This window comes from Suncus etruscus, chromosome 15, assembly GCF_024139225.1.
Source record: "Suncus etruscus isolate mSunEtr1 chromosome 15, mSunEtr1.pri.cur, whole genome shotgun sequence".
NCBI lineage: Eukaryota > Metazoa > Chordata > Mammalia > Eulipotyphla > Soricidae > Suncus > Suncus etruscus.
In genome coordinates this window covers 65,797,921-65,825,893 of record NC_064862.1, presented here as the reverse complement: position 1 = coordinate 65,825,893, position 27,973 = coordinate 65,797,921, and the positions used below count along the sequence as shown (strand labels likewise).

Sequence of the window (27,973 nt, the reverse complement as noted above, 5' to 3'; positions counted from 1 at the left end):
ACACACGGAGACCATGAACACAGGCAAGATCATCCTCGGCCTGAAAATCAACCTGATCCTATTTCATGTTGGTAAGACTTTTTATTTCCTCTTCCATTTATTTTAAATCAATCACTATTTTATTACCTTGGGCATTTGTGACTTAATCCTCACATATGAATTTTTAAATGTATAATAGTATTATAAAAACTAAGATAGTAAGCTTCCTGGTTTTTTGAATAATACAAAAATAACTTGAGAAAAACTTACTCACCTTGAAAATTCCCTTTGCTACTATTATGCTGTTGAGAGCACTTCCTCAAAGGGTTGAAAATGGCCTTAAATTCTCATGTGCTAGTTGTCAACAACTTTCAAAGTGCTTGTAAAAAAAAAAAACTGAACAGCTAAGATTCAAGCCCGCTCATAGAGAGTAACCATACTAAACTATTTCTTCCTTTCTTGTTTTTGTTTTGGGACCCACACATGTCTGTGCTTATGGCTCTGTGCTCAGGGGACTATAGGTGGTGTTGGGGATCGAAACTGAGTCTGCTGCATGCAAGGCAATTGCCTTACTGACTGTACTATCGCTCCAGCACCCTGAGTGATTTGGTGAAATTTTTGAATGGGGGGGGGGAAAGAGGAGAGAGAGGAGAGGGAGGAGAGAGAGACAGACAGACAGAGAGACAGACAGAGCAAGAGAGAGAGAGACAGAGAGAGAGAAAGAGAATGTTTAAGAACTATGGATGGTTCCATGCTCCTTTTAGTGATAGTCTATTTTCTCTAAATTTTAATTAGTGAATTTTAAATAAAATTAAGTTATTTGTTTTTTTTTTTTTTTTTTAATTTGGGAGGTGTTGAGGGAGCCCACACTCAGTGGTGTTCAAAGTTTACTGGGCTTACTACTCCTGGCTCTGAGCTCAGAGCTTAGGGATCACTCTTGGGATCAAGTATGCAAATAGAGTGTTGGGCACTCAACCGGTTGGCTGTATGCAAGGCAAACATTCTATATGCCCTGTTTATTAATTTTTAATATTTCTGTGATCACACCAGCAGTGCTCAGGGCTCACTCTTTGATCTGTTCTTAGGGATCACTCCTGGAGTGCTCAGGATTTTATAGGCTGCTGGGTTGCATGCAAAAAAAAAGTGCCCTGGCTGCAATTCAGCCCCTAATTGGTGTTACTTTAAAGGAGATTCTTTTTATTTTAAAGGCATATTGTGACATGAGGCCAGAGTGATAGTACAGCAACACCGTATAGAGTATACAGTGAACTGAACCAGGCCCAATTCTCATCTAGGCTGAGCTAGGAGTAAGACCTAAACACAAATAGATGCAGCCTACAAACCAAAAAATTAAAAAATAAAAATAAAGATCCGATCCATTATGAGTGTTCAGAGAGACTTTTTCATAGGAGCTGGCTATGGTGCAACAAGTTATCCCAACTTCCCCTTTTTGCAAAGATTACTTAACTGGTGCGGGTGGGAACAGGAGTCCCCTCACCAGTTTGCTCGCTCTCAGAGGAAATTGCTAGCTCCGAATTTCAGAGAAGTCAGAAAGAAGCAAGGTTAAAACTGGTTTTCCCCAGGGCCTCCATTCTCTGAGAGAAGTGCTGAGAGTCATCTTTGTTTAAAAAATTCTAACTCAGGCCCTGAGCTAGGGACCTGCTGGTTGACTGTTATACTCTGGCAGATACGATTCCATTTCTAACCATTACACATAGTCAAGAGTTTCTCTGTACTTCCAGTGACTGAACTGGGGAGAAGTGACTCACCCAATCCTCTGCAGGAGACACACATTTACTCTACACGTCTTGGGCTGGCTTTTCCTTTTCCTGCTTTATAACCTCCCAATTCACCTCACCAGACATTAAAACATGCTAAGACTAAATGTACCTCATCATTTCTAGTTCTTTTTCTATTCTCTGAATGAGGACCTCAGGGAAAACCTTCAGTGAAAAACAACAAGATCACGTGGATAAACTCATACAAATAAGACCATTTGCAGATACATAACCAGGAGAAGCCAGTTGAAAGCTGCTAAGAAATTTCAATTTGTCTCAAGCAGCTCGTCTTTAAAACACACACACACACACACACACACACACACACACACACACACACACACACACACACACACACACACACACCCCTTCCCTGTTCCATGTACCTCTATACCTCTTCCATGTTAGATGTACTTCTGGGATGAGAAGGCCTCAATAGGGACCAACTTCCATAACCCAGAAAATGGCTCACATGAGAGTGGACTATCCAGCCCAGCCCAGCCAGGAGGTCCCTAGTTGTCCCTAAAACAGGCCTGTGACAATGGGCAGACAGGAGCTGCCTTCTGGCCAACACTGACATGACCCACTCAAGCAGACACTCATATGCCCTCACTTCCAAACCCCAGCAGCTCCAAAGGTAAGGGAATCTCATCCCCATTTTGCTAATGGGGACACTGAGAGATACAAAGGCCAGAGCTGGACACCAACAGCAAAGGCTCCAACTCAGCTTACCCCAATAGTACTCACCTAAAGACAACAGGCAGGAAACTTAGGCCAAAGAGAAACGCAAAGGGCTGAGGCAGGGTGGGGCTGACCCTCAGCCTTGGCCCAGAATCAAAAGACCCCGAGGGACTCTGTGCCCAGTCGTTGGCAGTGACATGCTGCACACTGCCACAATGAACATCTGGCTCTGGGAAGCAGTAGAAACAGACGAGGTTCTGGAGGAAGCTCCTAGAGCTGCCTCTACGCACCATCTCTGAGCGTGAGACAGAAGTATGGGTCAGCCACGCACTGGGAGAAGCCTGGGAGAGGAAGTGACAGGCTAACCGTGTGCTTGCCTCTCCAACAGGAGCTGCTGCCCTGTGCACTATCTCCATCTCTCAGACATCTCTCCTCGAGGTGGACTACACCAAGAAGAATGTTACGATGCAATGCTCCTTCACCACCTCAGGGTGCCCCTCGGAGCAACCAACAAGCCTGTGGTTCCGCTATGGAGCACAAAAGACTGAGAACCTGTGCGTGCATGGCTGTAGGAGTGACAAATTCACAGAGAGCAGACACCAGGCTGAGAATCAAGTTTCCCTCACAGTAAACAATGTGCAAGTCAATGACAGCGCAATCTACATCTGCGGAATCGCCTTTCCCACATCGGGGGATCCCAGAGCAAAGCAAACGGGAAATGGGACCCTGCTGGTGGTAAGAGGTCTGTTGGCTGAGTCTCTAATCTGGGACACTGCCTTTTGTTCACTCTTTAACTACATGGCATTACCTGTCAGCAGCGACCATGAGAGAAAGCTGCTAAGTTAAGACCCAGATCCATGATGAGCATAACTTAAGCACAGCCAGGTAAAGTTTATATCAGAGAGCCACCTGGACACATCTCCAAGGTGCCAAAGACACACTGTGGGCTGTGGGTTGTACTCAGTTCTCTCTCTATGTGCCTAGGCAGACTTCGCTGGTGAAGGCTGACCAACAATATGGTCCTTTCTGTCTATTATAACAACTGGTGAGAGGAATCTGGTCAAACGGGAGCCTATTCTCAGCTTTCTCGGCAACTGGGCGGAGGCTGTATCATCCAGAACCAGGCCCTAAGAAGCAAAGTGATCAGGGCATTAGGCCCAGAGGAACCCCCCTCTAGAGATGATGACAAAAATCAGGGAGATGCCCCAGAAGGGCAACACTGAACAGAGAGAAACTGGGTGTGGCCCAGAAGATATGTTGGAAACCCATGACAGTCTCCTCCAGAGGGAGTGCCCACAGACCTAGCTACATCCCATAAGTAAGAACTTTCAGGCAAAAAAATTTGAGGGAAGGAATCATATGATTCTGAGGTAAGGAAGAAGGAGCTACCTCCTTCCCTTTTCTTTTTCTTGATCTCCACTGAAAAGGGCTGGAGATGTACCTCGACAGAAAAACACTTAAACACTTGCCTTGTATATGTGAGGCACTGAATTTGATCTGTGGCATCACAAAAACAAATGACTAAAATAGGAAAAAAGTTCGGTTCTATAATTCCTACTTTTATTTTGTTTTCTGGCCAGAACTAGCAATGCACAGGGGTTACTGCTGGCTCTTTCCTCAGAGGAACTATATGGGATGCCAGAGATTGGACCCACGTTGGCCATGGGCAAGGCAAATAACTTGCCCGCTGTTATATTGCTCTACCCCCTATAATTCCTACTTTAACTATTAAGAAGATTTTAACAAGCATCTGATACCCCCAATGTCATTTAGCTGCCAGTGTCAAGGAATTACTACTGGGCTTTGCACTCAGAAATTACTCCTGGCAGGCTCAGGGATATGGGATGCCAGGGATCAATTCTGGGTCAGCTACATACAAGGCAAATACCCTACTTGTTGTGTTATCGTTCTGTTCCCAACTTAAAACCTAGATCTCGTGTTTTCATTGCTGCCATGTCTATGCTTGGGATGTACAGCTCTATCTATAACTCTCCCACACCACCAATATAACGAAAGCCCTGACTCCTGTTCTCACATTACTCCCTTTCTCATATTTCTCCTTGCTTCCTTGATTTCTTTCCTCGTCCTCTTAAACTCTGAGATCAAGGGTGATGTAGGCATTCCTCTTCTCTTTTACTACATTACATTTCCTCATCCAGTTATTCTACATATCACAGCTAAGTTGAGATCAGCTTGTTTGTTACTTAAAGCACTTTTAATGGTGCCAGACTTACTTGGCAAGTAATAAATGTTAGTTACAAATATTAAACATACATGACTTTGGGGATTTGTAACTCTTACTGTATTAGTCATGTAAAAAAAATAATGGGTAAAATAATAAAGATTTCAAAACTAGCAAGCACATTAATTTTTTTAATGTTTCTAGTTTTTGGTTTTTAATTTGGGGCAGTGCTCAGCAGACTCCCAGCAGTGCTCAGGAATCTATGGTACCAGGAATCAAACCCAAACCCCCTGTATGCAAAGCATGTGCTCAACTACTGAGTTATGTCTCCAGACCTAAGATGAGATTTTCTTTGTTTTTGGTCTATACCCAGTAGTACTCAGAGATTACTCTAGACTCTGAGCTTAGAAATCACTCCTGGAAGCTGGGGGTAGAGAATAAAAGGGAGGGGGCACATGCATAATATGGCATGCTGGAAATTTATCTCAGATTGGTTGTGTACAAGGCAAAAGCCCTACCCCTGTATTATTTTTCTGGCCCCCAAAGAGATATTCTTTAAAGCAGAAGTCAAAGTACAACTAAGGTAAACATGTTTTTTTTTCTGGCTTTTCTATGAAATTCCTAACTTAGCACTTGATGTGTTGATATGATGATTTGCTAATCTCACAGCAAAACTATTTATTATATAGTTTAGTTCACAGGATAAGCATTGATAAAAATATTTTCTTGAAATGTGCAAGGTATTTGAACTATAATTATCAACCTGTTTTTTAGTTATGCAAAATACAGAATATTATTTTATCCCTACCTGGAATACAGGATACTTCCCACAGGAGTATATATTCAGAATGTGAAAATGGGTCCACTATTTCTACTTTTAGAACAGTGTTAGAAAGCTGAGGCACATGCACTAATGCCAGTCTTTTAAGCAGGAGGTAAGCACACCATGTTCCTCTTCTCCAGCCATCCCAGGTTCTTTAGCAGACATTATTCAGCATTACTCAGAGATATATGCTATTCAAAGTCACGGTAGCCTTCGCAAACTTTGGGGGAAGTATGTGGGCTCCATATACAAATCCTGAGTCTTGCACACCACAGCTACCAAAGGAAACGGTAAATGTCACTGAACAAACTGTCTTTTCAGATTAAATTAAGGCTTTATATAAAAGGTGATTCAGAAACTTCTAGATTTACACATGTGTCATTTTTTAACATAATAAATTAACAGAAGTAATGTATTGGGTTGAACTGTTGGTATATTTGAGTGTCCTTTGAATTGTGAGACCTTGAATCCATTTTCCTGTGAACATCTAAGCAGAGCAAGTCACCTCTTAACTTAATACATAAATCTCCAATAAAGTGTTTCAATAATGACTCAGATTCTTGTTTTTTTTTTTGTTTGTTTGTTTGTAGTTTCCAAAGTCAACAAGGTGCAGACACTCCTGATAGTTGTCTTAGCACTGCTCTCTATTTACATCGTCGGACTGGGTGTGGTCTTCATAGTCCTTTCCAAAGTAAGTTCATATTCTCACTTTGCAGGTCCCAGAATACTATGATCAAAAAGCAATTTCCCTCTTTCCATCCCCAGAGTGTAGTTCAGCAGGTAGGTGGCTTACCTTAGCCCTCATATGGTCCCCCCAAGTCCTGCTAGAAGCCCTACCTCAGTGCAGAACCAGGGCAAACACACACACACACACACACACACACACACACACACAGCCCTACCTCAGTGCAGAGCCAGGGCAAACACACACACACACACACACACACACACACACACACACAAGGGCTGGGTTTCCCCCCAACACACACAACCTGAAATTACTGACCAGAACACCTAATTTATAGTGTTTTCTCTTTAAAATGCAGTATCAGAGTAAAAGACCTTTCTTACAACTATGTCTCACATGCATTCAGTGGGAAAGATTCTCTTTCCAAGGCCTAAGAACAAAGTTGAAAAGTAACACAGGGTAAGAGAGATTACAGGCTCTCTTACAGTATTTTTAAAGACAATTTTTGAGGAGTGTCTTCAGGCTGCTCATGTGCTATATGTGTTTCTGTGGAAGAAGTTCGGTGGCAGAGTCCTTGTTCTACATGTAAGAGGTCCCAGGTTCAATCCTTGGCATACAATCACACACAAAGCTTTCCAAACATTCTACAATCCTAACATAACTGGCTTACTATTTTAGTAATGAATACAGATCCCAAAAATGGAAGAAAGAGACTATCAGTTTATTTGATCCTATTCAGGCATGAAGTCTCTGTGATGACTGCTTTGGAATTTTTGGGGTTTTAAGTCATCAGCAGTGCTCAGGGCTTGCTTAGGGGTCTGCACTTGGGAGTTATTACTCGTGGTGGGCTCAGGTGACCATATTAGGTGCCAGGAATCAAACAAGGGTCTGCCACATGCAAGGCTAGTACCCTATCCACTGTACTGTTACTCTGACCACTCAACAACTATTTTAAACATGTGAAATGTTATATAAGCTTTTCCTTTTCTTCTTGACAGACAAAATCTAACGATCAAAGAAAAAAAGTAACAGAAGACTCACAAAAGGTACAGACAGCTCTTGTAAAATAGTTTAAACTGTGACCAGCTGAAACTATTTCAAATCCTATTTTTCTATAATTATCTTTATTTAAACACTGTGATTACAAATATCATTATAGTTGTAAGGAGGGAGATCTGGGAAATTGGTGGTGGTAATGATGCACTGGTGAAATCCTAACTATTTAAAGAAATATAGCTAACATCATGGGAGATTCTGTTTCTATAGTTGAAAATTCAGGGGTAATCTTAAGAAGCTGTGATTCCTAGTTGCTCTCAACCAAGTCTACTTCAAATATTCAAAATATGAAAGAATTATAGGTACAAATAAGCTGGGGGGGGGAGAGTTCTAAGACAGTAAAGAAAGGAAAAGCTCTGATGATGTGTGATAATCATAACTTCTAGTCCTTAGAGACCTATTTTTCTCATATTTCCAGAAAAAAAGTGCTCGGCGTGTCTTTCAGGAAATAGCTCAAGAACTATATAATAAGAGACACATGGAAACAAGATATCCACCTGTAAGTATAATACGTCAAAAATATGTAATGGTTATAAATCCTGTTTGGCTACAATTAGTAAAATGCCAAAAGCTGTTGATAATCAAGTCTTTTAGTAGAGTCTGAAAGATTTTCACAAAATAACAAAGAACATCTGAAACAAAAGTAACTAGAGATCTGATTGGAATCTTAGTGACATGGAATCTTTCAGACACACACTGGAAACAAGAATGTTTTCAATGCAGACAAGAATTCTTTTTCAGGGGCCACAGATAGCACAGCATTAGGGTATTTGCCTTAAGCAGCCAATCCAGGACAGCTGGCGATTCGAATCCCGGCACCCCATAATGGTCCCCTGTGCCTGGCAGAAGCGATTTCTGAGCACAGAGCCAGGCATAATCCCTGAGCGTTGCCATGTGTGATCCAAAAAACAAACAAACAAAATAATTATTTTTCAGTAAGTTTAAAAACTATCTGCGGCCAGAGAAACTGCAAGAGCAAGGAGCTTTCTGGGCATTCAGCTGAGCTGACCCAGGGTCACTCCCAGGCATCATGTACACACTGCCCCAACACTGCCAGGAGTGATCCCTGAACATTGAGCATATCTGAGTACACCTCCCCACTAAAAAAAAAAAAAAAACCAAACGGATAAAAAAAACTACCTTAAGCTATCTTAAATAGTATTTTACTTTCTGCAGAGATCACCAACATTTATGAATCATATTATATAAAAATATTACTTGCCACAAAAAAACATAAATAGAAAACATCTAATGAAATTAAAAACAAGCATTTCTTGGAGGCACGGGATGTAGTTTATGGTAAAATACTATGTGTGAGGCCCCAGCTATGCATATACACACACATATACACCACAATAGGAATGTGAGAAATACACATTATCTACAATGCATTCTGGCAGTGTTTCTTTATAAACCTTTATAAACAGGTTCTTCAAATGTAATGTCATTTCAGAGATAGACTGTTTTCAGGGTTCAGACTGCTCAAACTTAAATTAAAATAAACATACATGCCAGTAACACACAACAGACAAGAGGACATAAGCAACAGAATTCACAGATAAGGGGTAGTTTTGGGTTTTGTTTGTTTTGGTTTTAGGTTTGGGACCACACCCAACATACAAGGCTTGCTCCTGGCAGTGCTTGGGGGGCTATATGGGGGGCCAGGGATCAAATCAAAGCCAGCCGCATACAAAGCAAATGCCCAGCCAAGGGATGTTTCTTCAATCCAACCTTTTCAAAGTACAGACAAGTCAGTAATGCCCCCATACCCACGAATGTGATACTGGAATCAACAGGGGCTTGATGAGTAATGTTTTCTCTATAAGACGTGGGGCGAGAGGTTTGGAAACTTCTGGTCTAAATAGTCATTTCATCCCAATCAAATTACATGAGGCCACTTAGAATAATTACAAATGCCTATTCATGCTCAGACTTACTGAGGTCAGAGATTCTTTTTCAGCAAAAAGACAAAGGTAAGTGGCCTGATAACAGAACTACAAGAACTACAATGTGACTTAGATGTGACAATGGCATCTGAACAAAAAAAAAATTAAATATCAGTTTCCACATATTTTTCAATATTTCAATATTTGCCTTTAAGACTAGGGCTGGCGAGCATTGCATGTCCATCTGGCACTTGCATGCATGCAGGTAAAGCTGGGGCAAGGGGCAAGGAACTACATGGGGCAGCAGCAGGGGGCCCCCAGTAATGAAGGAACTGAGGAGCATCAGGCTGACAATGGGGGGGGGGAGGGGGCGGTCTCGGGGGCGGGCCAGCGGCGCATGTCCAGGGCTCCCTAAACACTGCCTGGGAGACCAAAACTACCAGTTGAATTTAAAAGATCAGAAAGCAAACTGTATCCTAGCTTATCTTTTTAATTTTGCTTTTGGGGTGACAGCCTGCAGTGCTCAGGATTTATTCCAGGCTCTGTGTTCAGGGATCACTCCTGGTGGGGTTTAGGGGACTGTATTGGTCCCAGATCAAATGTAAGTTGGTCACGTCCAGCCTCGTATACTATGAGTTGTGGCATCAAATAACTAAATGTGAGGGTGGCAGAACATTGGATTTAAAATAAAATTTCTTCATGATTAAAAAGAAAAAAAGCATTAATGTAAGGAGACCTAGATCCCAGAATGCAAGATAGTAAGCAGCTTATCTATTGCTTGCAGCAGCATAGTATTATTGTTGGTTCTATAACCTTAAATATGGCTTACTGTTTACTATTTCAGGAGAAAGAGGACACTTATGAAAACAGAAGTGCACTTTCCAAGTATGAAAGACCATAGAAAGGTTTTCATTTTGTATGACATCCTCAGAAATTCAACAGCAAGTCATGGCAGTAATAGTGGGCATAAATGTATGAAGACTTTAATCAAAGAATGCAAAATAAATGGAAAAACTGCCTGGCTATAAGCAAGCAAGCAAGATTATAAAGAAACTCTTCACAGTAATTACCAAAATCCAACAATATGCCACTGTAAAAATATTTAAATTTGCCAGAAAACTTCTAAGGAGTTTTTTTTTTTCCTCTGGTTTTTGGGTCACACCTGGTGGCACTCAGGGGTTACTCCTGGCTCTCTGCTCAGAAATCGCTCCTGGCAGGCTCAGGGGACCATATGGGATGCCGGGATTCAAACCACCATCTGTTCTGTGTTGGCTGCGTGTGTGGCAAATGCCCAACTGCTGTACTATCGTTCCGGTCCCTTCTAAGGGGTTTTCTAAACTTCTAAGGAACTTTCTCAAACTTCCATTATTTGGGTAACATATTTGCTATGTTACACTCAAGTCAGGTGTGATGACATCCCTAACGAACGTATGAATAGGGTCCCAGCATGTGCCTCAGTCTCTAGGGAACAAGTCATCTCTATGAGCTGGGAAAGTGATAGGAGAGATGGCGGAAGGGAGAGAGAAAAGAAAGAGTCAAAATCTGAGTTACAAAAAATCATCCTGGAAAGTACCTGAGCACAAAGTTAGTCCCTCTGATACTGCAACAGGGCCGTGGTGTAACGTACATCTTCCTGCCAGGGTCTGGGAAATAACCAGCCTAATGCTAACTCATGAGAAAATGACTCATGTGAGAACTCGTGTTCTCACAGAATATAATAGACTAGAAAATAAAGTGAGACTTTGAAAGCTAACAACTCAGTTTACAAGTCAGCCACAATGAACCCTAGATGTCAGTGCTGAGCCAGAAAACTGGCAAGGGAAGGTAGCTGCAATGCACAGGGCATGACTGTGCCTTCACAACACATTGATTTTTCTGTAACCTATTGCAAAGGCCCAAGGCTGCCAGGGCTGCAGGGAAGGCTGCACACATGGGCCCATCTTCGGCTTTGACAATCCAGGAGGAAAGCATCAGGTGAGGGATGACGTACAGCATAGATGTTTAAAGAATTGTCACTTCACTGAAAAAATATTATAGTCTGTTCTTAAAATATTCAGTGCAAAAACACCTAAAGTATCTACAAGGGGAAAACAAAAGTCAAAGTATCCATAAGTGCACATTCATTACTAAACATAATTACAACCTCTTATGTTTACTTTATGACAGAGCTTCCTTAACTGACATTAAATTAGGGGTATATTTCGTATATAACTCCAATAAAACTAAATATTTTAAGATCCTTTGGAAACTGTTTTGTACTAATATTTTATACTGGACATTTCCCAGTCTTTCTAATCATACATGTAGGGGAAAGGGGAGAAAGGAAGAATAAAAATTACTCTTTTGACTGGCACACATCACGAAGAACAAGAACAACCACAGCTGGCATGGATGTGGGGAGAAAGGAACTCTCATTCACTGCTGGTGGGAATGACGTCTAATCCAGCCTTTTGGAAAATGATATGGACATTCCTTTAAAAAAAACTGGACATTGAACTCCCATATGACCCAGCATTACTCCTCCTCCTAGGGATATACCCTAGAACTACAAAAACAATATACAATAAAGCCCTCTGCACTCCTATATTAGCAGCACTATTTACAATAGCCAGAATCTGGAAACAACCCAGATTCCCAACAGCAGATGAGTGGCTAAAAAAATGAAGTACTATAAAACTGTTAAAAAATAAAGTCACAAAATTTGCTTTTATATGGATGGATTTAGAGACTTGTGTTGAGTGAAATAAGTCAGAGGGAGAGATATAAGCACAGAATAGTCTCATATGTGGGATTTAAGAAAAATAAGACAGTATAATAATAACACCCAGAGACAATAGGGATTAGAGCTGGAAGGACCAGCCCATGATGACAAGCTTATCACAGAGTGGTAATTAGAGAAATAACTACACTAACAGCTACCATGACAATATATAGAGAAATACAATGCCTGCCTTAGTGCAGGCAGGAGTGTGGGAGGTACGAAATGGAAGACAATGGTGGTGGGAAAGTTGCACTGGTAAGGGTGGTACATTTTATGACTGAAACCCAATTATGAACATGTTTTTAACCATTGTGCTTAAATAATTTTTTTTTAAATTACTCTTTTGGGGGCTGGGCAATAATATAGCAGGTATTGCTTGCCTTGCATGCAGCTGACCCAGCATCCATTCCCAGAACCAAAAATAATCCCCTGAGCACAGCCAGGAATAATCTCTGGGCACAGAACATGGGCACCACCAGGTGTGGCACCCATCCCAGAAAAACAAAAGTAAAAAAAATATTGTTGTGTACATGTATGCATGCCCATGTATCTACCCATGCATACATTACACACAAAAAACAGAAAGTAAACAACTGGTTTTGCAATGCCTGGCAAACACTGCAACCAAACATGTGACACCCGAACATCACAATGATCGTATAGGGCCAAATGGGCAAAGGCAGGCATGTACCCACAAGGTACCAGCTTGTGCTGTGAGATTACTGACTTTCCATTTCTGGGAGCCAGTAGAGTCTGCTGCTTCCAAGACTGAAAATACTGGATAATTAACAAGGAGGCAAACCCCTAAATTATGCAAGTATTTTAATCAGAATGGGGCTCTCCTGATGCAAGCAGATACTTTGGTTTGAAGACTTTAAGCTGAATTTGGAAGACACTGACTTTCCCAAATAAAGTAGTCAACCCCCTCGGACTATACAGAAGAAACCTTGCTGTCCCCCCCCCCTTTTTTTTAGGAACCCACCCTGCTCTTCAAGCATTTCCCTGCTTCACTGCCCAAGACACCTTTACCTTCCCAGCCTTATCTCAGGCACATATCCTCACAATTGCCTTAACCATCCCCCCATAAGCTGATAAAATGCTTCAGAAATAAAAACATGACTCAAATGTCACCTCCTCCAGGAAACTTCCCCTAGCCACCCCACCCCAGGTTTAATCTGCTGGTCTCTAAACCCACCATACTTGGTCATATTCCCTATCCTAATATCCTGACATTGTCACTTAGAGCTGTCTTCTGTAAGCATTTTTTTAAGAGCAAGAAAGCATTTTTCATTCATCTTTGTATTTCCACTATCTGGCTATGATATAAGAAGTATATATAAATACCACCATATAAATGCAACTGAGCAGCATTTCTATAAAACAGTATTATTTCAGTATCTAGACAAAAATATGAGGCACATTTCACTCCTGAGCCAGCAACCCTTTTTCTTCTATAGGTTATTGAATCCCTAACCATATTTCTTTTCCTGCTTACTAAGCATACAGAATTTCCACTGGAAGCTATTTAGCATCAACTTTCTGTTTAGATTTCCTAAACACAAATGCAGATAAAGAAATGGAGAGACAGAAAATCTAGAGTCTATACACCCCTAGGTCTCTAGAGATAAAAAAAAAAAAAAAAAAAAAAAACCTAAACCACATGTTAAAATATGTTAATGGGATTTTCAGGAAAAGTAATTCTTCTTAATATCTGAGCAAATCTAAACTGAAGATACCAAATTTTGATTAGAACTGCAAATTGCGGGCCGGAGAGATAGCACAGTGGCGTTTGCCTTGCAAGCAGCCGATCAGGACCAAAGGTGGTTGGTTCGAATCCCGGTGTCCCATATGGTCCCACGTGCCTGCCAGGAGCTATTTCTGAGCAGACAGCCAGGAGGAACCCCTGAGCATCGCCGGGTGTGGCCCAAAAAACAAAAAAAAAAGAAAAGAAAAGGAAAAAAAGAAAAAGAACTGCAAATTGCTTTGCAGGCAGACCTAAAATACACTGACAAATATTTCATATTGATAAACGATGAAAAGGAACAATCAGTAAAGTCACAAATATGTTTAAGTATTGCCACTGTTTTAAAGTGTGGCAGAGGCTCATCATCCATAATTATTGCTTTGCCTATGGCCATGTTTCACCATTCTGCTAAGATTCTCTGCAGAGACACCAAACTCCAGGTGTACTGGCATCTGGGTTAGTATCACCAGTACTTTTTTGGAGTCACCAGTACTTTTTTGGAGTGCAGGCATGAATGCACGTACACACACACACACACACACACACACACACACACACACACACACACAGAGGCATGAATGCACGCACACACACCCCTCCCTGCACACACACACACATCACCAGTACTTTTTTGGAGTGCAGGCATGAATGCACGTACACACACACACACACACACAGGCATGAATGCATGCACACACACCCCTCCCTGCACACACACACACACACACACACATCACCAGTACTTTTTTGGAGTGCAGGCATGAATTCACGTACACACACACACACAGAGGCATGAATGCACGCACACACACCCCTCCCTGCACACGCACACACCCCTCCCTGCACACACACACCCCTCGCTGCACACGCACACACCCACCCCTCCCTGCGCGCGCGCGCACACACACACACACACACACACACACACACACACACACACACACCCCTCCCTGCCTTCTCGTACTTCTGGGAGACCTAACCAGCTCCATACTTTCTCTTTTCTCCTAAGAGATATAAACCAAGCTGTGAAAAATCATTAATACACTGACTCTGCACCTGAAAGCTTGCAATCTCAGGAAAAAGTGTACCAATGCCCCATGTCCTCTGATTAAGGCCATACCTGTTGCATCCATCATCCATAATCACCAATTTGTCTATAGCCCTGATTCACCCACACTTCTATGATTCTCTGACCAAACTCTGGGTATGCTGGTATCTGGGCTGAGATCACTAAGACTTTTTTTGGAATGAGTGTGAATAACCACCACCACCACCCACTCCTGCCTTCTGGTACTAACAGGAGACCTGGTAACCAAACCACGCCACACAAAAACCACAGTATTAGCAAAAGTGCTTTGAATTTCTGGACCATGTAGCTGCATTTCACTTGTTTAATACTATCTTCCTCATAGGGACACACCAATTTAGATGCCAATGTATAACTGAATTCACAATGTTCAGAAATAAATGAAATAACAGAATAGTCAACTAGCAACAAGAGCTTACTAAATCTTCTACCAATGACTTAATGACCTCATTAAAGATACAATTTTCACAGATTTGCTTGTCACTGTATTTCTTTTTGTCCTTTCTTCTTTTCTCTTCCTTTTTTTTTTTCCTTTGGTTTTTGGGTCACACCTGGCATCGCTCAGGGGTTACTCCTGGCTCTCTGCTCAGAAATCACTCCTGGCAGGCTCGGGGGATCATATGGTATGCCAGGATTCGAACCACCATTCTTCTGCATGCAAGGCAAATGCCCTACCTCCATGCTATCTCTCTGGCTCCTCTCTTCCTTTTTGTTTATCTATTCTCTTTTTACTGTAATTTTGTTCTCACTTACCTGGAAACAAATGTATTATAGTCAACTATATATTTTCTTTAAACAAAGTAAAAAAAAAAGTGTGACAGAGGGGAGAGTTCAAAGAGCTGAAGCACATGCTCTATTTGTGGAAGGTCAGGGTTCGATTCTCAGCATCACAAACAGTACTTCGAGAAAAACCTGGGCACTGCTGGGCATGGTCCAATATATTCATAAATAACAAAAGACAACAGAACAGTATAGAATGAAATACATTTATGACCTATTATCCTGAAATTATGAGATGTCAATACTGAGGAGTGGGTGGATAATATATACATTTGATTGCATCATCTCACAAGCCACAGTAGAGTACTGGCCACTGAGTATGAAACAGCATTCGACATCCTGAGGCACACAGGTAATGAAGGGGTCTTGCCCTCCAAAGTTCTTTTTTGTTATTTACTGTTTAATTGAATTGCTGTGAATTAAAGTTACAAAATATTTATGATTGATGTGCTGGAGTAGTAGTACAATGGGTGGGATAGCAGATAGTACAGTTGCACACAGCTGACCCAGGTTCAATCCTGGCATCTTATGATGATCCACTGAGCCAGGAGTAACCTGAGTATAATTGGTGTGATCAAAAAAAAAAAATATATATATATATATACACACACACATATACATTTACTTGTATATGTCCCAATACCAATCCCTTCACAAGTGTCTACTACCCAACTCCCCTCCGTCTAAGTTCCAGCCTCCTCCCCCCACAGCACCCTAGCCTGCCTCTGTGGCAGATACATTTTCCCTCCACCCCTGCCCTAATGTTCCCTTCTCTAACTTGTCCCCATACAACCCTGTCCAAGTGGCAAGCTTCCTACTCAAGACCAGTTCTCTAGCTCTTCATTTCTACTGCCTTGGGCATATGATATTCCCTTATGAAGTTTCTTTATATCTCACATGGGAGAGATCACTGAATCTTATGACAAAACAACAGCTTCCGAAAAATAAAAAATAAAAGGTTATATATAGGGGCCGACGAGGTGGCGCTAGAGGTAAGGTGTCTGCCTTGCAAGTGCTAGCCAAGGAAGGACAGCAACCGCAGTTCGATCCCCCAGCATTCCATATGGTCCCCCCAAGCCAGGGACAATTTCTGAGCACTTAGCCAGGAGTAACCCCTGAGCATCAAACGGGTAAGCCCGAAAAAAAAAAAAAAAGGTCACATATAGACAACCACTCATCATTTTATTAATGGTAGTATCTGAATTTAGAATTTTTACAACTATAATTTAGCAATACATTAAAGATCACCCAATCTAAGCTAAGAAAAACAAGGGTAGATATATATTACCAAAATACTAATACTGATTTGTTAAATAAAAAACTGGTTTCTCTCAGACAAAAATACAATGTGACAAAATTCTTTATTCTGTGATATTTTTTGGGCGTGGGGTGGGCCACACCAGGTAATGCTCAGGGGTTACTCCTAGCTTTGTGTGCTCAGATATGGCTCCTGGCTTGGGGGGCCATATGGGACGCAAATGCCTTACTGCTTGCGCCACCACTCTGGCCCCTCATTCTGTTTCTTAAGCTCCTATCAAAACAAAAATTGAAAGAATATATATAACTGGAGAATTAATATAGCAAGTAAGGCATCTGCCATGCACATGGGCAGCCTAGGTGTCTATCCCAGACACTCCCATACAGTCCCACAAGCACTGCCAGGACTGATCCCAGAGAACAGAACCAAGACTAAGCCCTAAGTATAGACTAGTGCAGTGATGGCTAACCTTTTTGAGCCCATGTGCCCAAACTGGCGCACAAAACCAAAGAATTTCCTCAAAGTGCCAGCACGTAAATTAAACCTTAATAACAAGATTTTATTAAAAGAAATAACAATAAGATTTTAGTATCACACTCGCTTCCCGTCACGCCCCATATCTTAATTGCAGACCTTCCCACATACCAGCTGCAAGGCCTTCCTGTGCTGTAGGTTTGCCATCGCTGGACTAGTGTGACAGAAAAATAAATAAATAAAAATACATTTTTGTTTATGGGCATTCCTTCTTAGGGAGTCTTAAGTCTTAAGCCAAAATCAACATCATGTTTAAAGCAAAGCTTTCATTAAAATCAAGCACAAAATTGGAGTGCCCGCCGTTTTAAAAACATTTCAGAAAGTAGTTTCTAATTAATTCAGATGAATCAGGAAAAAAAGTCTAAAACTGAATCTGAAATAGAAGAACAATTTGTAATATTGCAACAGTGTGTTAAGAAAACCACAGACTTAATGGAGAAATGGCTGGAAACAAGAAGATAATTTACTAGATAAAAGGATACAAACCGGTAGATACAAAAAGTATTGATGGCTTATGCCTGAACAAATTGTATCCAATAAGTAGGATGGAAGAGCCATTTGTGACAACCTGGATTAACCTAGAAGACACTAGATTAAGTGAGACAAACCAGACACAAAAGTACCTGTGAAAGTTAAACAACTCAAATACATAGAACCAGAGAGCACACAACAGTGGTTGCCCAAAGCAACAGAGGAAATAACAAGATATTGGGCTGGGGGTAGAAACTTCTAATAATAAAAGTAATAAATTCTGGGAGTACAACACAGGGACTCCAGTGACTAATTCCGTAGTGCACACATTAAAAGGCTGAAAGAATAGATTGCGAGGTGCTCTCATCACTCACACCATAGCTGTGAGGTGATAGCCTGATTATGGCATTTCAAAATGTATAAATATATGAAGTATAACAATTTTTGTGGGTAAACAGTAGCCCACTAAAATTGGGAAAACGTGCATTATAAACATCTGGGGACAGAAGCTATAACTCAAAATGGTAGAACACATGTCTTGCATGTGTGAGGTCCCGTGTTTGAAATCCAGCACCACCAAAAATGACCTCGGGTTTACAAGCACTGCCAGGTGCATCCCTATGAAGCAAAACAAAGTATCTGGGAGGCCAGGATGTAGCTCAGTGAAAGCCAAGTGTGAGGCCGTGGGTTCAATTCCCAACAAAAAATAAATATGTGTATGTGTGTATATGTACATATATATACATATCTGTACACATACACAAACTATATATTTCTTATAAAACGAAAAGTTCCAATTTTCAAATGTAGACACCATTAGAATAAATCTAGCACATACTGTGCAGCATTTTTATAAAAATTAATTTATTTCTAAGGAACAAAAAAAAATGAATAGCACTTATTAGTTAGGAAACCTCAATACTTCCTAAACTAATCTATAAGTTATATGAAAGGGAACTACACAAGGTAATGGAAAAGTTGACCTGTCAAATAAGCCAAAAATAATCCAAAGGAGCTGATTGAGGGAAGAGATAATGCTCTGCCATCAGAATGTATTTTAAAGCTTTAGTAATTAAAATAGTTGTTACTGGCATACCAAAAGGAAAAAATCTTAATAGAATAGAGCCAAACACACACATACAGAACTTTTAACTATGATGAAAAAAAGGGAGCATTTCAAAACATTGGGCAAAGGGCAATTTCAACAAATGGTCAGCTATTCTGAAATCTTTTTTTTTTAGAAGCAGCAGTGCCACCCTAAAAAGGTTTCATTAACTTTTTTTTTTTTTTTGAGAGAGAGAGAGACACACTTGACAGTGTTCTTAGGGCTTACTCCCTGCTAAAGGTTCACTCTGGGAGGGCTCAGTAGACCAATCAGATGCTGGAGAAAAAACGGGGTTGGCCGCAAACAAAGCAAATGTCTTACCCTGATGATACCACCTAAATTTTAGGTGAAACACTTAAATCTTACTTCCTTGGGTCTTTTCTCCTGCTGCCATCTGAGTAACATCTATAAAATCCCAACACCACCCCCCAATTCCATAAGCCCCTTCTTGTATCTGTTTATTTTTCTCTGCAACCCTCAGCACCAAACCATATGCCATTTGTCAACAGTCTTCTTACAAGAATGTAAGCTTCCTCAGAGCAAGGACACTTCTACAAAGCTCGCTATATCTCCAGCATCTAGGCACTCAGTAAACAATGAAATGAATGAAGACATTCTTACACTAGCTCAGCAGCCAATCCCCTTCCCCTCAACTGCAAGTTCAGCCCCATAAAGCAAATATGATTAGGAACAAGACTCCATCCTCAGATCCCAAAAGTGCATCAGGTCTGTCTTAATTCCTTGGCAGGGCTCAACAGTCTATGCCTTCCCACCACTTCTTTGCCAAGGAGGTCTGAAATACTGGGCATATTTCTGGGAACGCTTCCCAAAAACACAAACCAAAGCCCGTGCATGTATGAAGAGAATGCCCCTCGATTTTGTTATGTCTACATTGCTAGTTTGTAACTTTGTGGGGAAAGTTAATACTCAAGAGACAAAGAAAGCTCTGAACTTCAATGGAACAGCTGTCTCAACCAACCTTAAATCACTTTTTCTAAAATGAACTTTTAATTTCTAAATGTACTTTACATTTAGCCCCTGCTTCCAGAAACAGAGGCATCTGATATTTTACATGTGTGAGCACTGGCAGAAGAGTGTTCATTTCGGGGCAGAAGTGGTAATAGAGCATGTGACTGACTCAGGTTTGATCCCCAGCACCCATATAGTCCTGAACACAGTAAGAAGTGATCCCTCTGGGCCCGGAGAGATAGCACAGTGGTGTTTGCCTTGCAAGCAGCCCATCCAGGACCAAAGGTGGTTGGTTCGAATCCCGGTGTCCCATATGGTCCCCCGTGCCTGCCAGGAGCTATTTCTGAGCAGTAACCCCTGAGCATCGCCGGGTGTGCCCCAAAAACCAAAAAAAAAAAAAAAAAAAAAAAAAAAAAAGAAGTGATCCCTCGGGCCAGAGAAATAGCATGGAGGTAAGGCATTTGCCTTGCATGCAGAAGGCCGATGGTTCAAATCCTAGCATCCCATATGGTCCCCTGAGCCTGCCGGGAGCGATTTCTGAGCATAGAGCCAGGAGTAACCCCTGAGCATTGCCAGGTGTGACCACCACCACCCAAAAAAAAAGTGATCCCTGAGTAGAGAGCCAAGAATAAGCCATGAGCACAGCCAAGTATAGCCCCAAAAAACAAAGAGTGTTCATTTCACTCCTTTTCACTCATTTCACTCTTATTTATCCAAGTAAACTACTGATTTATCTGAAAACCAGTAATGAGAACCAGGGAAATGGGACCTCTTCAAAAAAAATCATCATACTGTGTTGATAAACATTTGCTGACCAGTTTATAGAGGTCAGAGGTCACTTCTGTATGCCTATATCCATTTTGTTTTTAGTTATCTACCATGGTCTATTTAAATAGAGGCTATTAAATGCCTGCTAATAAAAAAAATACATCTAATAAAAAAAATCAACTTTCAGAAGCGATAAAACTAGCTCCAATATCTTACTGCTCATGCCCAATAATGTGGATACATACAGATTGTGCAGCTAGATGATAATTTTCTAGATAAACAATTGGGAAAAGGCAACCGAAGTATTTATTATGAGTTTTAATTATAAACTCAATTTTTTCATATACACACATTATTTTGCATATATGTTCTTTGGAAAGATTTTCAAGAAACTCTAACAAAACTGTATGATTGAAGTAAATGAGCAACGTTCATCATATATCATCCTGTAAGTTGCTTGAACTCTTTTTACCATGACTTATCTCAAACACTATTGCTTTTTTGTTTTTGTTTTTTTGAGTCACACCCGGCAGTGCTCAGGGGTTACTCCTGGCTTTATGCTCAGACATCACTCCTGGTAGGCTCGGGGGACCATATGGGATGCCAGGATTTGAACCACCAACCTTCTGCATGCAAGGCAAACACCTTACCTACATGCTATCTCTCTGACCCACAAACACTATGATTTTTAAAAATAAAACAAAATGCTAACTTTTCAGGTTCAGTATATAATTAGTACTCTCTGGGTTGTTTTTCTGTTTTTTGATGCTTTAGACAGTTTTTACTAGATCAATAGATTTTTACTAGAGCAACAGTCTCTAAACAAAATTAGGTTATTAAATCAAACAATGATATATCTTTGCCATTAAAAAAAAAACAAAACAGCAGGGGCCGGTGAGGTGGCGCTAGAGGTAAGGTGTCTGCCTTGCAAGTGCTAGCCAAGGAAGGACCGCGGTTCAATCCCCCAGTGTCCCATATGGTCCCCCCAAGCCAGGGGCGATTTCTGAGGCTTAGCCAGAAGTAACCCCTGAGCATTAAATGGGTGTGGCCCAAAAAAACAAACAAACAAACAAAACAAAAAAACCCAGCAAACTTAAATAATAAAATTGCTACTGGTTCAAATCAGGAAAAGAATCAATCAAATAAGAGATGGCTTTCTGGCAGAAAGTGCCTGCCCTAAAATTGTGAAACTGCAAATTGGATCCCTGCAGCCACCCACATGTGCCAACTTCCCACCACCTCAGACTCCTGGTACTGCAATAGGGCTGCACAGCAGATGTGCAACCCCTGGCAGTAACACACAGTGTCTCCTGGCAAGAACACACAGGAGAACCCCATAGTGACTCCTGCCTACAAGCATCACAACCAAACCAGGAGTGAGCATCACAAGTGTGTCTTCCAGTAAAAGCATATGCAAGCACCCAGGTAAGAAGACACTCCAGTGGGACGGAGAGATAGCACAGCGGTCAGGAGTTTGCCTTGCATGCAGAAGGATGGTGGTTCGAATCCCGGCATCCCATATGGTCCCCTGAGCCTGCCGGGGACAATTTCTGAGCATAAAGCCAGGAGTAGCCCGAGTGCTGCCGGGTGTGACCCAAAAACCAAAAACCAAAAAAAAAAAAAAAAAAGAAGACACTCCAGTGAGCACAACCAAGTGTGATCACCCAAGTAACAACAAAAAAGAGCAAGGGGCACATAATAGATCATCACAATTACAACCATACATTGTTATAATAATAATAATAATAATAATAATAATAATAATAATAATAATAATAATAATAAAAAAAATGTGAGCCCAGTATATGGGCATTCAACATGGTAAGACCACTCAGTACCTCCCAGTCCTCAGCCCTCAGCTAGTCACACACGGTGCTAAATTATTAGGATCTAATCAGTGATGCAGAGAAAGGAAATGGTAATAGTGCCACAGTGTCCTGCAAAATGGATGGTCATTGAGGTCAGCCACAGTGACAGGTTCTGTCTCAGATCTGCAACACTGACTCCTTGAACTCAACAGCAACTCTCTGCCCACAACCCAAGAGCTTGCGTTCAGGCCTTGCTGGGACTGGCTTACTGTCCAGCCTAACTCCCGCTCCTTCCAAAGTCAGAAACGTGGGAATGAAATTTATGGCTGATGTCAGACTGATGCTTCTTTCCCTGCTCTGCTGCCTCCTGCCACGTCAAGAAGTTAGCATTAAAGTTCTATCATCTGGCTGCCCAAAAGGACACAGGAAGCCAGTGAGTGACCGCAATGCTGAGAGCTGAGGTACATTACCCAGGGAATAGCACTAACTCACGGATGACAATACTAGGCTTTTCTGTTCAGATGATAAACAGACATTCACTCAGAGCAGCTCTCACTTGGCCAGGCCAAACAATCCAACAATAGGAGTTCAATGGCCACAGGAAAGATACATGCTCTGCTTTGCTCTATTTACTTTCTCACTCTGCTGTATAAAGGATCCCCCATCTCCCCACCACAAAAACAATTCAAATATGGTTCTGCAAACACTAAACAAGCATAATAGCTAAAGGTACTACAACCAGAGGAGTAGAAACCAAGGCCAAGAAGTGAAGGAGCAAATGAATGGCAATACAAATCCAGGATAGAAAGCAGACATGAGTATTACTCCTTACAGTTTCACAGAGATCTGTTGATGCTTACAAAATTACTCATGTATTTCTTTACAATATAAAAGTGCACATAGGTCTCCACTGAGCCACTGTGGCTTTTGGTGAGCAACTGCCCATCCTCCATGGCCCCAACTCTCATGGGCCAGTATTGCTAGCTACAGAGGGATGATCATTGCCTGACAGCCTGTTCCCGAGCTACTGAGCATCAGTATGCTTAGGGCGATGCCTGGGAGGCCCCACTGGTGGCATCAAATGCAGATGCTAGACTCCACTGCACCAAGGCTGTGGACACCTTCCTACACCTGCACTGTGGGACCCACCAGGAGCACCATGAAGGTGAGCATCTGAGAAGCAGGGCAGGGGGTCCTAAGACCCTATCCAGTGGTTGGTACAAGACCCACCAGATGGTGCAGGGAAACAAGTTCTCTGCCTGACTGTGGTGGGAACCAAGAAACACACTTAGTGAGAGGTAAAAGCTGGTCACAAGAGATGCTGACCGGCTGGCAGGGTAGGAAAGCCTTCCTGAGCACATGGCATAACCATGACCCCAGTGGATGGGGACAGGCCAAGCTCACCTGATTACTGGGATTGGCACCAGTGTGTATCAGGGCTGGGAGCAGTGCACCACGTTGGGTATTAGAGCTACCACCCCAGGGGAGGCAGAGCAACTGACACCCTTTCTCAGCTCCTAGAACACATCCACCCTGGCTCCTCAAGGAAGCCTCTCCCTTCCCCTGCACCTTATGGTTCTGAGAAGAGCACTTTTCACTGAAGAGTTCTGTGAGACTTTGCTGGAACTCAGGAAACCTCCCCACATTCCATAACAGACTAGAATTAGGAGGAAGTGGGCTTAAAGTCAGTCAACCAATTGATCAACCACCCCCACATCCTACTTGATGTGCTTACTCCAGTGCTTTCTTCCTTAAGACTATTTGAACTAAGGGAATAAAATGGTGGATGTGCTTACTCCAAAAAAAGGGGGGAAAAAAAAATATATATATATATATGTGTATCTTTACAAGTGTATAAGTTGAGTCCAATGCAGAACTAAGCAGTAAAGTAGAAAAACTAAGTTTCTAAACATTAATGTGCATCACTAACACAATAAATGTGCATTAGTTTATGTTAATGATTAAAAAATGAGAAAAGAAGCTTAGACTCATCACTTTCAACATGATCTGAAATGCAAACCAAAGCTGAAACTATGTTAATAGTCAGCAGTCACAGTGAATAGTAAACATGTTCTTTTTTGGTTTTTGCTTTTGTGATGCCAGGAGCCAAACTCTAGACAATGCAAGTGCTCTTCTGCTGAGCACAGTACCAAGCTAGTAATGTTTTTTAATAGTTTTACGTGGGGCTGGAGCAATAGCACAGTGGTAGGGCGTTTGCCTTGCACATGGACAACCCTGGATAGATGCCATTTCTATTCCTGGCATCCCATATGGTCCCTCAAGCCTGCCAGGAACGATTTCTGAATGCAGAGCCAGGAGTAACCCCCTGAGCACCACCAGGTATGACCGAAAATAAAAATGTTTTATTTGGAAGGAGGGGGGAAAAGGGGAAGGAAAAGAAGAAGAGAAGAAGGGAGGGATGAAAGAATAAAGGAGAGAGGGAGGGAAGGACAGAGGCAGGGAGGGTGAGTGTTTCATGTATTCAAGAAAGGACACAAGCTTCTCCAAAGAAATGACCCAAGAGTACACACATCTCAAGCAGGTTGAAACATGGGGGAAATCTCCAAGAGAGACAGACAATGCACCCAAGTAAGAGGACCTTTATTCAAAATTGTGTAAGGAAAAGGTCATGGACTCAAAATCATCAAATGTCACACACAAGAGATGATGCATGATAGAAAAGGAAAAACAGGTAAGTATTCTCATGTTTAAAATCTGTAAAATTCAAATCAACTATGCCATTCAGCAAGTATATCAAGGTAGATTTAAAGGCATCATTTATTGCTTGACTTAGCTTATAAAAAATAAATGATTCAAAGCCTCCACTTAAAGGCAGAAAACACAGACATTTAGGCTTTTAATCTCAAATAGACAGACCCAACTGAGTATTCATGATTACCACTGGCAGAAAATATTACAAAGTGAACATTAACCAAGGTACTGTTTTACATAGGTTAACCACTCTCTTAAATTCCAGGTTACTGGGCCCGGAGAGATAGCACAGTAGCGTTTGCCTTGCAAGCAGCCGATTCAGGACCAAAGGTGGTTGATTCGAATCCCGGTGTCCCATATGGTCCCCTGTGCCTGCCAGGAGCTATTTCTGAGCAGACAGCCAGGAGTAACCCCTGAGCACCGCCGGGTGTGGCCCAAAAAACAAACCAAAAAAAAAAAAAAAATTCCAGGTTACTCTAGAATACAGAATGGCATTCTCACCATGTAACAGAATCAATAGCAAACATTAGTACTCAAGGGCTGCCTGCCCACGCTTACCGTTTTCCACATAGGGATGAAAGGGTAAGACCAGGGCCAGGATGACCCGGCCTCGAGTTGGCTCCAAGACACTCCTGATATCCTTTAACAAAGTCAGAGGCTGATCGCAACGGTCCAGCAAATTCAAGCAGCTGATGACATCATACTGGAATCCCGTATTCTGCCATTCATTTATACCAAGAACTCTGGAAAAGTCAGAAAAGTTGAGTCAAAAAAAAAAAAGCTTCTCAAAGACACCTTTAAAAATAGATGCTGGAGCTGGTAAGATAGCAGCCAGTACTTTTGAGAATGTACTTGGTTGATCTGAGTTGGATCCCCAGTACCCCAAATGGTCCACCAGGAGTGATCCCTGAGTATAGTCAGTAGTAGTAAGCACCACCCAGTAAAGGCTCATTTTTATTCCTAAATCAATTTAAAATTTTCATTTATAATTTATAATGTGCAACCATTAGTGGCGGGAATGATAGCACAGTGGTGGGGCATTTGCCTGGAGTGCTGCCGACCCGAGGCAGATCCAGGTTCGATCTCTGGCATCCCATATGGTCCCCCAAGCCTGCCAGGAGAAAATTTTGAGCACAAAGCCAGGAGTAACACATGAGCTCCACTGGCTGTGGCCCAAAAACCTAAATAAATAAATACATTAAAAAAAATAAAAAGAGGGCCCAGAGAGATAGCACAGCGGCGTTTGCCTTGAAAGCAGCCGATCCGGGGCCGGGCAGTGGCGCTAAAGGTAAGGTGCCTGCCTTGCCTGCGCTAGCCTTGGACGGACCGCGGTTCGATCCCCGGGTGTCCCATATGGTCCCCCAAGCCAGGAGCAACTTCTGAGTGCATAGCCAGGAGTAACCCCTGAGCGTTACCTGGTGTGGCCCAAAAAAAAAAAAAAAGAAAGGACCAAAGGTGGTTGGTTCGAATCTCGGTGTCCCATATGGTCCCCCGTGCCTGCCAGGAGCTATTTCTGAGCAGGCAGCCAGGAGTAGCCTCTGAGCACAGCCGGTGTGACCCAAAAACAAAAAAAAAAATAAATAAAAAGAACAACCATTATATCTTTAAAATTTAGCATTTGGCCTATTTCCAGATCTTTTGGATTCTGTTTCTGTGCTACACCCATTAACACGTAGGGGTTACTCCTGGCTCTGTACTCAAATCACTACTGGTAGGCTCAAAGGACCATATGGAATGCTAGTTATCAAACCAGGATTGGTCACATGCAAGGCAAATAAATGCCTTTCCCATTGTGCTATCACTCCAGCCCCTATTTCCAAATCTTAGAACATAAAATTTCCCTTATCTAATATGAAGGAAATTAAGGGTTAAATATTATCAAGCAAGGGCATCAAATTCTTGAGCATCGGTTTTGTTTTTTGGATCTTACACAACAATGCTTATGGGTTACTCCTAGCTCTACACTCTGGAACTACTTCTAACAGTGCTCAGGGAACCATGTGGATGCCAGGGATCAGGGATCAAAACCATTTAGTTGGCTGTGTGCAAGGTAAGCAACCTCCCACTGTACTTTCACTCCAACTCCTTGAAAATCAGTTTACCCAAAAAAAAATCTTTCCCACATTTATTAGCTATGAATCATAGAAGACGTCATATATTCTTGCTTCTACTTCCAGGCTGCCTGTTTTAAAGACGGGCACTTTAAAATGTTGGGGGTGGCATCAGGTCATTGTTTATAAACTACGACCTACGGAGTACTCTCTATTTCCAGAAAATTTCATACACCAGAATCTTCATATCTGAATAACTATGCAAGAATGAAGATAAAGCTCAGGACAACCTACTCAAACTAAGTGAAAGCTAGAGAGATGGCTACAGAGTAGAGCATATGCTCTGCATGCAGAGACCCAGAAGGAGTGACAGGTTCTTCACATATGCCCACAAACACAGCTCAATGAGCTGAGGCCAGGAAGATCCTATAGCTCCTCACACAAATCTCAAACTACCAAAAGGTACCCCTTCTGTGAATATTTCACTTTTAATATTATGGAGGAAATATCAACAATTTGAATTTTCCATTTAGATCAAATTACCAATAGATTTTATGTATGAGCTTTATCAGGGGAAAAAACATACTAACAATAAAATAAGTAACTTTTGGAGCTGGAGCAATAGCATAGTGAATATGGTGTTTGCCTTGAACGCTGCTGACCAGGGCTTGATTGCCAGTATCCCATTTGGTCCCTCAAGACTGCAGCAGTAATTTTTGAACACAGAGCTAGGAGTAACCCCTGGACACTGCCCAAAATCAAACAAAAAGTAACTTCTGTAATATGGTAAAAAAAAAAAAGTTTGCTAGCTATAAAATATGTAAAATTGAGCTATACCAAAATACTAATTCA

At 41.7% G+C, this 27,973-nt stretch overlaps 2 protein-coding genes across 3 annotated transcripts in view; one reads left to right on the top strand and one right to left on the bottom strand.

Annotated features, from left to right (window-relative positions):
- Window positions 1–27,973, bottom strand: part of METTL9 (methyltransferase like 9) — a 55,335-nt gene that overhangs the window by 2,811 nt on the left and 24,551 nt on the right. For both annotated transcript variants that reach the window (XM_049789542.1, XM_049789541.1), the window contains exon 4: window positions 25,629–25,813. In XM_049789542.1, the coding sequence (XP_049645499.1) occupies window positions 25,629–25,813 (185 nt within the window). The remainder of the gene's footprint in view (window positions 1–25,628; window positions 25,814–27,973) is intronic.
- IGSF6 (immunoglobulin superfamily member 6) lies at window positions 14–10,104 on the top strand. Its single transcript, XM_049789590.1, has 6 exons — window positions 14–71; window positions 2,827–3,180; window positions 6,034–6,134; window positions 7,130–7,177; window positions 7,606–7,686; window positions 9,918–10,104. Exons 1-6 carry the CDS (start codon window positions 14–16, stop codon window positions 9,972–9,974), a joined length of 699 nt encoding a protein of 232 aa, XP_049645547.1. The 3' UTR covers window positions 9,975–10,104.